The sequence below is a fragment of the Eretmochelys imbricata genome, chromosome 11 (genome assembly GCF_965152235.1).
Source record: "Eretmochelys imbricata isolate rEreImb1 chromosome 11, rEreImb1.hap1, whole genome shotgun sequence".
In the NCBI taxonomy this organism is placed as follows: Eukaryota; Metazoa; Chordata; order Testudines; family Cheloniidae; genus Eretmochelys; species Eretmochelys imbricata.
This window is the reverse complement of record NC_135582.1, coordinates 12927951-12940143: the sequence shown is the minus strand read 5'-3', so window position 1 is coordinate 12940143 and position 12193 is coordinate 12927951. Positions and strand designations below refer to the sequence as shown.

The 12193-nt window shown below is 42.7% G+C and overlaps 1 protein-coding gene across 1 annotated transcript in view; it reads left to right on the top strand.

The window, feature by feature from the left end:
• Positions 1 to 12193, top strand: part of HEG1 (heart development protein with EGF like domains 1) — an 85294-nt gene that overhangs the window by 59734 nt on the left and 13367 nt on the right. Inside the window, exons 19-22 of the mRNA XM_077830369.1 lie at positions 2686 to 2780; positions 5391 to 5449; positions 6059 to 6219; positions 9507 to 9641. Coding sequence (XP_077686495.1) covers positions 2686 to 2780; positions 5391 to 5449; positions 6059 to 6219; positions 9507 to 9641 — 450 coding nt within the window. The remainder of the gene's footprint in view (positions 1 to 2685; positions 2781 to 5390; positions 5450 to 6058; positions 6220 to 9506; positions 9642 to 12193) is intronic.

Sequence of the window (12193 nt, the reverse complement as noted above, 5' to 3'; positions counted from 1 at the left end):
TTTGTGGTGGAATGTCCTGGGGATTCAGTGATATTTAACGATTTCCTCCACTTTCATAAAGCTATAGAAACATCATATTTCAAATAATGGTTACAGGTTTATTTGTATTTTAAGGACAGAAAATCCAGAAAATTTTAACGAATTCTAACAATCCAAAAGAATTTCACAAAATACTTAGATCCTACTCCTAGAAAGACTTAGGTGCATGTTAGTAGGGCCATTGTGAAATTTGCCTTCAGTTAGACTAATCATGTGCATAAAGTTAAGCAACTGTATAAGTCTTTGTAGGAACAAGGCCTTATTTTGTAGCTTTCGTTTCGCATATAGCACAGTTATTCAATATCCAAGTTCCATCACCTCTATATGCAGAAGACTCTGAATTTCACGCTTTTCTCATGACCCATTGTAGAAGTGACTGTTTTACGAGACTTTACTGTGAGCCACGATCTGAAAGAATTACAAATATGAAAATAGTGCTGTTGAATCATGCCTGAGGTATTAATGAAGGGCATTTTTAAGATGGACTGCTAGGGTAGCAAATGATTTTATTTTATTTTGGACTAAGGGCAGATTATATAAACACTGTGAATCTAATTCTCTTCTGATTATGCCAGTGTAAATCAGGAATCAGAGACGTCAATGAGGTTTCTCTGGTACAAAACTTGCCGTGAGAGGAGCACCTGGTCTCTGTGTGTAGCCTGAAGGCATGGGAAAGGATTGGAGGCTTTATAATGTTATCAGCAACTGTATTTGTCTTTTGGATGGGATATAAAGCTGATGCTGTGATCCTCCATTTTTACTGACAGTCTAATGACATTTAATAGAAGATTTAGGGATAGAATCCCTGCTATTCTGACCAAATTCCAACTTGGGTTATTAGCTTCTGCCCCGAGGCTTGTATAAATCTAGGTAGGCAAGAGTGCTTTTAACTCTAAACTGTACCTCATCTCAAAGGGCATCACACATTTCAGTCCCAAAGTTACCTAAATCCCACACAAACTTGACATCTCTTCTCTCATATATTTAACAATTAAATATTTCCAACCCCAAGCTTTCAAAACTCATGAGTCAGGCACCCCCAAAATCAATAAATTAGCTTAAAAACCACAAGATTTAAAAAAGAAATAGATTTTGAATTATTTTTATTTGCCTTCTAGTTTTTGAATCTAGAGGTTTGTAGCGGGATGGTCCGATGATCAGCTGTCCTGGCGGTCGGGTCGTGGACTTATAGTTTCTGCCAGCCTAGTCAACCCAAAGGGGCCCTGGCTGCAGCCTTAATCACTTCTGTGTGCTCAGATTGCTTTCACAGAGGTTCTGTCACTATAGAGGTGTGGGGGAGTGGGCAAGGTAGGGGGATCTGGGCCCACCTGTTCCACTGGGTCCTGACCCAGTGCCCTAGGGGTTTATCAAAGCATCTGGCCCAGCTATTGAGCTACCCTAAATTATATTTTCCTCTGGGTCACTTCCTACCAGTCTGGAGCTATTCCAGTTGGAGCATGGTCACTGGCTTCAGAGACAATCTTCAGTCTCTTAGTGTCATGTTGAAGTAATCTCTTTTAGGGCTTTCAGCTCCCCAAAAGTGGGGGTACCAAATCCCTGCTTCTAGAGCAGCCTTCACAAAGCTGTTGCCACTCCTGACATAGCCCTCAGCTTTAGTCTTGCTTCCTGGTGGAGCTTGCAGCTCCCTCCCCACTTCTCTGAGCTACCAGTGTCCCTGCTGTGGGAACATGCCGTGCACATAGGCAGGGCCCACCCCTTAGCACAATATTGCTCCACTCCCAGCCCAACTTCAGTGTGGGGCCTGTAGACCCCATCACAAGTTTACACCTGGGTCACATTTTCAAGTTTTTCTCTACACTGACAAGGGCTAGAAAATTACTGTTATATTAAATAAAAAAAAAAAAAAGGAAGAAAGCTGAGGTTCTCACCTAATCACATGCCTCCAGTAGCTGAGGCTTTAAGAAAACCACCAAATATGGCGAATCATACCTGAAAATCATGAGAGTTGGCCACGCTGAGGTTATTCACAGCAGCTTCACCTCAACAACTGTATGCAATTTTGGGCACCACAACATAGAAAGGATTTGGAAAAATTAAAAAAAAACAAAACAGCAAGATCAAGATACATGATGCAAAGAATGGAAAATTAGAAATGGAATGAGCAAAATATATGCAGTATAAAAAAGAGACTTGGTGTGGGGGGGGGGGAGGGAAGGCAGATTATCTTAGTCTATCAAGACCTTCAGAGTAACCATATAAATGTCCCTATAAAGACAGAGAGATTATATAGTACAAGAATTATTGCACCCAGCACTGAAATATAGTTACCTCTTGGGCGGAATGCAGACTGATTAACAGCAAGTAGTACCACTGCACAACGGGTTAGGACAGGAAATGAAAAAGAACAACTCTCTCTTCAATTTAAGCTGCAGGAGTATTCAGTTAGATTACATATAACTGTCTGAGCTGGAATTTAGCTAGGACCACTGGGGCTGACACACAATCTCTTGTGAAGAATCCCATGGGATCTGTGCTTTATTAGTGGTAAACTCATTCATAGGTTTCCCATTGCTATAGTTTTCAACCAGACTAAACTCTGTCTAGCTCATGGGACATGATAAGATCTCAGCCTGGGGTATCAAAGCTGCATGAATTGTAGCTAACAGGCTTTGTTTTTAATTTTAGTAAGAACATTTTTTGGTCAAGTTGCACTGAAACTGAACACTACTCATGGGAAGTATTCTGAACTCCATCGAATTGAAGATGAAATAATAACAATGGTAAGTGTCATTTCTAGAACACTAACAAATGCTGCTTCATGTAGATTTCATCCAGTGTCATGATCTGTGCAACAAAGCACAAGATACAGAGACTGTAAATCATGGGTTCATCTTTATACCAATGACATTTTCTGGTTCAGGCATTCGTCATTTACTATGTCATGACCATGTCAGATGCTAGGGACTTTTCCTCAGAGACTGTAAAATATGTTGTCAGCAAGACATGATGCTTCATAATTCTTCTGCTCTACTTTGCACTGATTAGGCCTCAACTGGAGTATTGTGTCCAGTTCTGGGTGCCACATTTCAGGAAAGATGTGGACAAATTGGAGAAAGTCCAGAGAAGAGCAACAAAAATGATGAAAGGTCTAGAAAACATGACCTATGAGGGAAGATTGAAAAAACTGGGTTTGTTTAGTCTGGTGAAAAGAACACTGAGAGGGGACATAACAGTTTTCAAGTACATAAAAGGTTGTTACAAGGAGGAGGGAGAAAAATTGTTTTCCTTAACCTCTGAGGATAGGACAAGAAGCAATGGGCTTAAATTGAAGCAAGGGAGGTTTAAGTTGGACATTAGGAAAATCTTCCTAACAGTCAGGATGATTAAGCGCTGAAATAAATTGCCTAGAGAGATTGTGGAACCTCCATCATTGGAGATTTTTAAGAACAAGTTAGACAAACACCTGTCAGGGATGGGCTAGATAACACTTAGTCCTGCCATGAGTACAGGGGACTGGGCTAGAAGACCTCTCGAGGTCCCTTCCAGTCCTATGATTCTATGATTCTGTTGTTCCAGTGCTTCATGACAGAATTTATGTTTGTGTGGGAAGAAAAAATGAATCAGCTCTTTGGAGCAAGACTTGTCCTTTTGTTCTGTTTGTACAGCATCTAGCTCAGTGGGGTTCTAGTCTATGACTGGAGCTCCTGGTTGCTACCACAATACAAATAAATTATAAGAATGCTGCATTTGCAGAAGAGTACACATAGTGGTAACATTAGACTAACTGCATATAGCCAAATAATACTGGTTGGTGTTCATGCTATTCCAATCTAAGTTGCCCATCTCTGGGAAGGCAGAAACCACAGTTGATTACGCACCTGGAGAACCAAGCTTCAGCAGTGAGAAATGGGACAAGAAAGAATAACTTCAGCTCTTCCTTCATGCCAGGGGATGGGCTTTGTTAGGTGTCAGAGTAGCAGCCGTGTTAGTCTGTATTCGCAAATAGAAAAGGAGGACTTGTGGTCTGATAAATTGGTTAGTCGCTAAGGCGCCACGAGTCCTCCTTTTCTTTTTGTTAGGTGTGGAACTTGAATCATTAGCTCCTTTTTTCTCTCTTGGCTGAGGGATGGCTTGCCCAGGCAGCAAATAAGGATGGGTGATTAGGCTGATAATTATGTTCAAAGATCTGCTCATTTTTTGAATCTTAGTTCATCCCATCCCATCAATACTTCAGTGGAGAGACCCTGCTTCAAGGAAGCTGAGTGAGTTAGACTAAGGCAAAGCTCATTCTGACTAGGCTGGGGTTGCCTATAGGCTTCTATTGAGTGCCCTCCCCCTAGTGGCTTGTTGTACTGCAGTTTCCGGCGTAGGGGTTATAAAGATCTTTATTTCCGGTTTGGAGGCAAACTCAGGACCAATAATCCTGGGCTCCCCCAGTTTCAGCAAGTCTCATAAATACCCCCCTGGTGCTGAAGTTGCTTGGAAAAGAGAGCTGTGGCTCTGAGTACACTGCGAGCTAGGGTTGTGATTCCCCTGCTGACGTACACATACTCCTTTCTTCTCAGCAAGCTAGCCACGAGTATCAATAGCAGTGTAGCCGCGGTAGCCCTGGCAGTGGCCGCATGGCATAGCTGTGCCAAGTACATCTCCACCAGTTTCAGGCAGGTTTATTCTCGGCGCAACGAAGCCAGGCCTCCGCGGCCGCTACGATGTCTACACAGCTATTGCAACTCGTGTAGCTCAATACGAGCGAGTGCGGGTTTGTGTACGCAAGCAGGTGAATCAAACTCCTGCCTCACAGTGGAGAGGTAGCCGGTGAATCATTCATACCAGGGGTAGTTCTCTTGCCTACCACGTATTCATTCTTGTCTTCGCGCAAGTTAGATCAGCTTTTTAGCAGCCCTTGGTCCCAGCAGTTCACTGTGCCTGTTCACCAAGCAAGGCAGCTTGCCTGGTGACATAGCTAAAGCAACAGGAAAAGGGAATGACAGCCTCCGTGATATTGACTAAACAGACTTAGGAGAAATCAAAATAAATGACTGAGTCCGAGACTCTTTCCTTGAGGGTGGGATTCGGGGGGAGGCGCCTTTGATAACGTGCAGCATCCAAGTGTGTCGTTCTGAATAGTGCCTTATGCAGGCCTCTTTCCCCACTGCTTTGCTGGCTGGTCCTCGCCCATCGTGCTCACTGCACAGCAGGCCCGGGACAGATGCCCATTTTTATAAACCATAGGACTTTGCTCATGTCCAAAGCTGCACAATGGCGACTTCATCCTTCCCTTGTTGACAATACAAAGCCCCTCTGTCTCATTAAAATAGGAGGCTGTTGCGAAGGTCAGAGGTCCCTGTTTAATTCCCGAACAGTAATAGAATATCCATTCTTTCCTTCAGCTGAACGTGTCTCTCTCAGAGTTACCTGGCTATTACAACTCAGTAGTTAAAGCTGCAAGGTAAGGAATGTAATACAATGCATGTGTCGGGGATAGGGGAGAAGCTACCTCCTTGATCTGAACAGCCTAAAACTCTGGGGAAGTTCAGCTCTGGATCCAAGCTTTGCAGTTGATAATAAGATAGACACAATGTGGCATAAGAGGACTCGCTATGGAACTGGGAGCAAGGAACACTGTAGTGCTCTGCCACTGACTTTCTTTGTGGCCTTAGGCAAGTCACTTATGGCCTGATTTTCAGAAGTGCTGACCAACCCCAGTTCCCAGTGAAGTCAATGACACCTGTTTTCAAAATCAGGTCATTAATATCCCTAGGCCTAACTTTGCCCCTGAAAAATACGAGTATCTCCTCTCATTGGCTTCATTGTGAATTACTTGTATCCCACTGCGGACGGAATTGGGTCTTAAATGTATATGTTTGCCGTGTCTGTAAAGTGGGGGTAACATAAGACAGGGTTGTTATGGGGACTTAGCTAATGTTTGGACAGTCTTTTCAATATACATCAAGTGTTGTATGCACGCTACGTATTACTGATATTAATAGCAATCTGCCGAGGACATATTAACAATGAAATAAAATGCAAACGATGATGCATAGGTTTTTTTTGGCAGGGAGTCCAATTCTGTCCGAGTTTCAGTCCAAACCACCTTTTCTTTAGCATCCAACGTGACGCTCTTTGACATTGTTAGCAGTGTACGAAGCTACATTAGTGCTTGCAAAACTCCTGCTGAAACCTGCCAGTTCATCTCCAAGTATACGCTGCTCCCCAGAGGTAAATAACTTCCAGATTGATCATAATGAAACTGCAAAACAATCAGCTTTTTATTTGTTTGTTTGTTCTTAAAGTGACTGTGGCCTTCTGAAAAGTCCCTTTCAAATATGTATCTCATTTAAATGGAAGTCATCTTAAAGCCCCTGCGGTGTAAAAAAAGACTGCAGATGTCAAGTTTTATCTTACCCGCATGTGTGAGTAATCTGCCTCTTTGTGAAAATGTTAGAGGGGTGAAAGACATTACACCGCGCAGAATTACAGTTATTGTGAATGGTCCTTTCCTCTCTGGGGTACGGCATTGAATCCCATCCAGATCAAAAAAATACGAGACTTATTCTAACCACGTGGTTTGAATCTATCAAAATGGTTTGAGTGCAGGGCTTAGAGCTGCTAAAAAAGGGGAGGGTGACAGCAAGGTGAGGTTTATAGTGAGACAAGCCCTCCCCGTCAATTTGATGATAGCCTTTCTTTGCTGCTATGGTTAATCTGTACGTGCTGGGGGTTGGGTTTTTCTTGGTGCCAGATTCTATTGGTAAAAGTGAACGGTATTAAAATGGTTCGAGGCTGAGTAAAATTTCTATACAGACCCCTTCACCTGCCCAGGCCCAACCGTGGGATGCAGTGTGTGACTAGGGACCAAAACATGATGCATGCAGGAAACTTCAAAATGCTGTGGAATTCCTTCCTTCCATGGACATAGGTTTCTGTAGCCTCCATTTCATGAGACTGATGTTACAGTCCAAGTGAGGGGACCCCAAATGTGTGTGCAACACAGGTAGCCTTCAGACTAAAATGAGTGCTATCCCATGAAATGAGGGACATTTGAGAGACAAGGTTTCCATTAAAAAAAAAAAATCTGCATCCAGAGCTTTGTGACGTACTTGTAGATGTTTTGCTTTGAAGATCAAAGTTGGCAACATTTAGCCTTGGGTCTGAGTCTGAAAGAAAAATTGGTCTGGCCATTTAAGCTAAATAAGCATAAAAATGAGAAATTTGGGAGTTTTAAACTCCTTTTCTCATAGATTTTAAGGCCAGACAGAGCCTATTTTGCTCATCTTGTCTGACCTCCTGCATAACACATGCCAGAGCTCTTCACCTGCTAATTCCTGCCGCCAGCCCAATTAAAGTGGTGGCATTTGATTTGATAGGCCAGCTGAGCCCAAGTCCAGGGGGGGCCTCTTCCGCTCTTTTGTTTTGTGAGGGTTAGTGTCTAATTTCCCATTAAAGATAAACAGAATTGTTGACAGCACAAATTATTCTCTGACACACATATTGAAAATCAAGCTGACAAATTCAGGAGGGAAGGGAATCGAGAAGAGCTGGGACAGTAAAGGGTTATGAGCTCCAGTGGGGAAACATATTGGCATAGAAATTGTAGCAATGATTTATTATTACCCAAGTTCACACAGCTTGACCCAGCTCTCCTCAGTCAGGCCGGAACCAAAGCCCAGCAAAGCTAATGGAAGTCTTTCTGCTGACTGCAGAGGGCGCTGGAACAGGCCTGTAGTTCAGTTATGAATCTTTACAGGCAGTAAGTAACTCTAGTTCTCTTAATTCTTTTATTGGGCCAACCACATTCTGTGACTCACCATTAAGATGATGGGATGCATTTTCATGCTGCTTAAGCCTGTGGAGAGGATTTGGGTCCATTACAGCGATCAGATGGTTATTGGGGTTTCCTTGTTCTGCAATTATATGTATTGCACAGCCTGGTCCATAATCTGTCAAAGCTCAGAGAACTGGTTATGGGGAGCGCATTCCTATACTGCAGAATTCACTCAATAATACCTTGTACTTATATAGCCCTTCTCGTCTTCAAAGTACTTCACAAACAATTGCTCATTTCCCTGTGTTGCCGTATTAAAGAGAATGGAAATGAGGCAAGGTTAAGTCATTTGCTCAAGGCCACATAGTGTTCTACACTGCAGATAGACAACCACGACTGGCCCATGCCAGCTGACTTGGGCTCGCCAATCTTGGGCTAAGGGGCTATTTAATTGCAGTGTAATTGTTCGGGGTCGGTTCTGCAGCCCAAGCTCTGGGACCCTCCAATCTCGCAGGGTCCTGGAGCCCAGGCTTTAGCCCGGGCCCCAGCGTCTACATCACAGTTAAGCAGCCCCTTAGCCCAAGCCACAGGAGCCCAAGTCATCTGGCAAGGGCCAGCCACCAGTTTTAATTGGAGTGTAGACATACCCATAGACTCAAGATTAGATCTAGGATTAAAATTCATGAGTTTCTAGCTCCTGGTTCTATGCTAAGAGCGGTGGGCCATACCCCTCTCTTTCTCTAGTCTCCTAGTTTGGTTTGGTTGTACCAGAAGTGTGGGGAAACTACATCTTGGCTGAAATTATAACAGTATTTGTGGAGCATGCTGCTGTGGTTCTCCTTACTATATACTACATCTTTACATGTCAGAGGTCTGTCTGTCTGTCTGCTAGAAGGCGGAGATGTGAGGGCATTTACGCTGGAAGAGCTTAACAGAGTGAAGGATACTCTGGTATCTCTCTAACAGGGATTTAATATTTGTGTCCCTTAATCTGAAAGAAATCATCTAGACTGGAAGTACAAGTTGTGTATGGCAAAAAGAACAGCATATACAAATTCTTTTTTTTAACTGAAGATTTCATACACATTTAGACTGAATATCATGTACAACTTCGTAATGGAGAGATCTGTGAGACTGCTGAATTCTGTCAGGGTTGGACAAAGCACCCAAGAATATATTGCAGGGAACAATGCTGTGTTGGTTGGTAGGAGATAGACCTGATGACTCAGTAGGTCTTTTCTATCTCTAATATCTGCGTTCAAATATTGACCCTCTTAATAAATACATTATGTATTTAGTGCAGAAATGGGCAAAAATCTCATTCAGGTTATAAGCCCTCCAAAGCCAGGGAGTGTACAGATGCAGAATTTTAATTCATGCCCATTATATTATTATTTATTATTTGCATTGTGGTAGTGGCTAGGGACCACAATCATAGACAAGAACCCCATCGTACAATCACATAACAAAAAGGATATATATCACAGAGCTAGGGACAGCTGTAGAATTCAGATCCATGTTCTGGTTCCAACCGTTCCCTACATATTTGGGCCAATCTCTGTTGTAGGGACTGCCATATCGGGTCCTGTGGCTTTATCTCAAAAGGGAGCAAATGTTAATAAAGAAATAGGGGAAAGCATTACCTGATCTAAGTGTGATACATGGGGAAAGCTGATGATCAACATGCATAACAGTGAATTTACAAGGACATGAGCTGATATTGGTGATGTCTTTATGGTAGTTGGTGGATTGTGTAAACAGAAGGACCCTGAATGTGACAGAGAGACTTCGGAATGCAATGACTTGGATGGCATTGCAGTCTGCCAGTGCAAGAGTGGATACTTTAAATACAACAAGATGGATCATTCCTGCAGAGGTATTGTTCTTTTCACAGCCAGATTTGCTTTGGTTTTTGCTTAATATTTTGTTTCCAGTTGAAATGATTTTCACACATGTGTTCTTTGTATTTCTTTGCATGCTAAGCAGCTTAGTGTTATGAATAAATATTAACAGTTTAGATTTCCTCCATTTGGATATGGTGCTTTACAGAAGAACTTGAAGATACTCTCTCACTACAGTTATCATAATATTATCGCTTTCGGGAGCATGCTGTGCAAGTCAGAAAGATCCAGTGAAAAGAGACAAGGGGTTGGAATGCCAGAGGCAACAGTTCAGTGGCATAGTGCACAGATAACATAGCACACTTTTTTGTGTTGCTCTTTTGTCTGAACTCCAGGGGAAGTAAAGATAATTGTTTTAAATTCACAAGCTGTATTGATGCATCCTTAGTATTTTGAAATGACCAGGTAGCTGAGAAGGAGTGTGAATTTATTTGATCTTAAAAAGGGTCATAATAGACATTTAAATACAAGAGCCAGTATCTTAACTAGTGCCTTAGCAGACACAGAGCTATTTCACTACATTTTAAATAAACTATGGTCAATTTTGCTCCTGCGGTGATCAAAATAAATGTACCTAGGTTCAGTGGACCCCATTGCCTGCTTAGATTAGTCAATACTGTGGTGTGTTGTAAAAAGTCCAGCTTCCTGATCATGAATACACTTATGACTTTGATGGTTATTATGTACTTTTGTTTCTGGCTGTGAGTGCAACATGCTAGATGCTGTATAAACGTGTGGGAAGAGTGTCCCTGCTCCAAAGAGCTCACAGTCTACAAAAGATGACACCCTCTTCCCCTCTCTGTCTGTATGAAGCAGCCAGTTGGTGATTAGTCATGTTTTGACAATATCACAATTTGTAAGAGACCACATGGACATTGGATTGAGACCCAGAGTCCTGGCTTCCAACCCTGGTTCAGCCATTCTGTGTGATCTTGGGCAGGACACTTCACCTGATTGTGCCTGTGTTTTCCCACCCCACCTTTATTTGTGAGCTCTTTGAGACAAAGTATATCTCTTGCTATATTTATATACAGCGCCTTGCACAATGTGGCCCCAATCTCAATTGGGATCTGTAAGTGCTATTGTAAAACAAATGAATCCTTTGTGAGTGTATACATGTGGGGCGGGGGGTGCCTGTGTGTAGGGGGGTATTTTTGTTAAATATGTTGACTATCCCCAATTAGTCCTTAACCTTGCCATCCTTAGTTGGCTAGGTTTTTGTCGACAGCACAATGAAAGAACCTTGTCAACCAGCACTAAACAATTCTAGTCAGGTCTGCAGTGGCTTTGAAGTAAGCTTAAAATAATCTAATCTGCCTTCGCTCAAAAATATGTGATAATGTTTCCCTGCTTTCCCTCATACATGTAATGGGATCTCCAGCAGCACTGGCATCTAACAGCAACAAAGAGGAGGAGACAGGATGCGTGAAACCCACATAAAATAACATCTAGTTTTTATTTCAATCGGCTCCAGTCCGAGAAAGTAGCGTTCCTTTTTTTCTTTCTAAGAATGGAGGAAGGTGGGTATCAAATGATGCAGAGATTGCTGCAGTGTACCTTGCAGGGGGTGGGGCTGAGAAGAAGGATGGTCCAATGGTTAGGGTGCTAGCCTGGGCCTTGGGAGATCCAGCTTTTAATTTCTTGCTCTGGCACAGACTTCCTCTATGACTTTGGGCAAGTCACTTCATTTCTCTGTGCCTCAGCTTTCTCACCTGTAAAATGGGGGTAATAGTACTTATTCATCCCCTGGGGAATGCTGTGAGAAGAATAAAGATTATGAGATGCTCAAATACTATGGTAATAGGGGCATTGTAAGTACCTCAGATGGGATGGGATAATTCTGTTCTCATTCCATCTGTAAAATAAATAGGATACTTCATTGGTCAAGGGGCTTGCAGCAGAGCAATAAAAGACACACCATCACCTCTGTTATGATCAAATGAGCAGGACAATCAGGCACCACACATTTTAGACAGGATGACACCTCCATGAGCTTGCAAATGGCATAGGTGAAAATTGCTCTAGGGCAGATGGCGTTTTACACACTGCTGTGCTGAGGGGAATTTTACCTCCATGTTATCAAGAGCTGGGGACAGAGCGGGAAGCCATCTTCTGTAGTGAGAGTGGGGTAAGATCTTCGAAAGAGCTCACGGCTAGATTTTTCAAGTGCTCAGCATTTGTAGTTGGGGCCCGATTTTTGACAAAGCTGTGCTCCCATTTAGCCCTCATTGTGCAATCCAGATTTTCAAAAGGACTCAGCACCCAGCAGCTCCCAATTTGACATTTACAGAGATTTTTTTCAAAAGAGTACCAGATCCAATGTGCTGAGCTCTTTTGAAAACCTGCCCTGCATACAGGTGCCTAGAAGGGGACTGAGTGTCTGGAAAAACTGGCCCTGATTGTGGGTGGTGAAAATGTAGCCCATAGCATGTTAAATGCTCGCAAGTGGTAATTCTAATTATAGTGTTTCTTCCTGTGGGAAGTGTCTTTTGTACTGAGCTACCCGGAATCCTTTACAGGAAGTTGG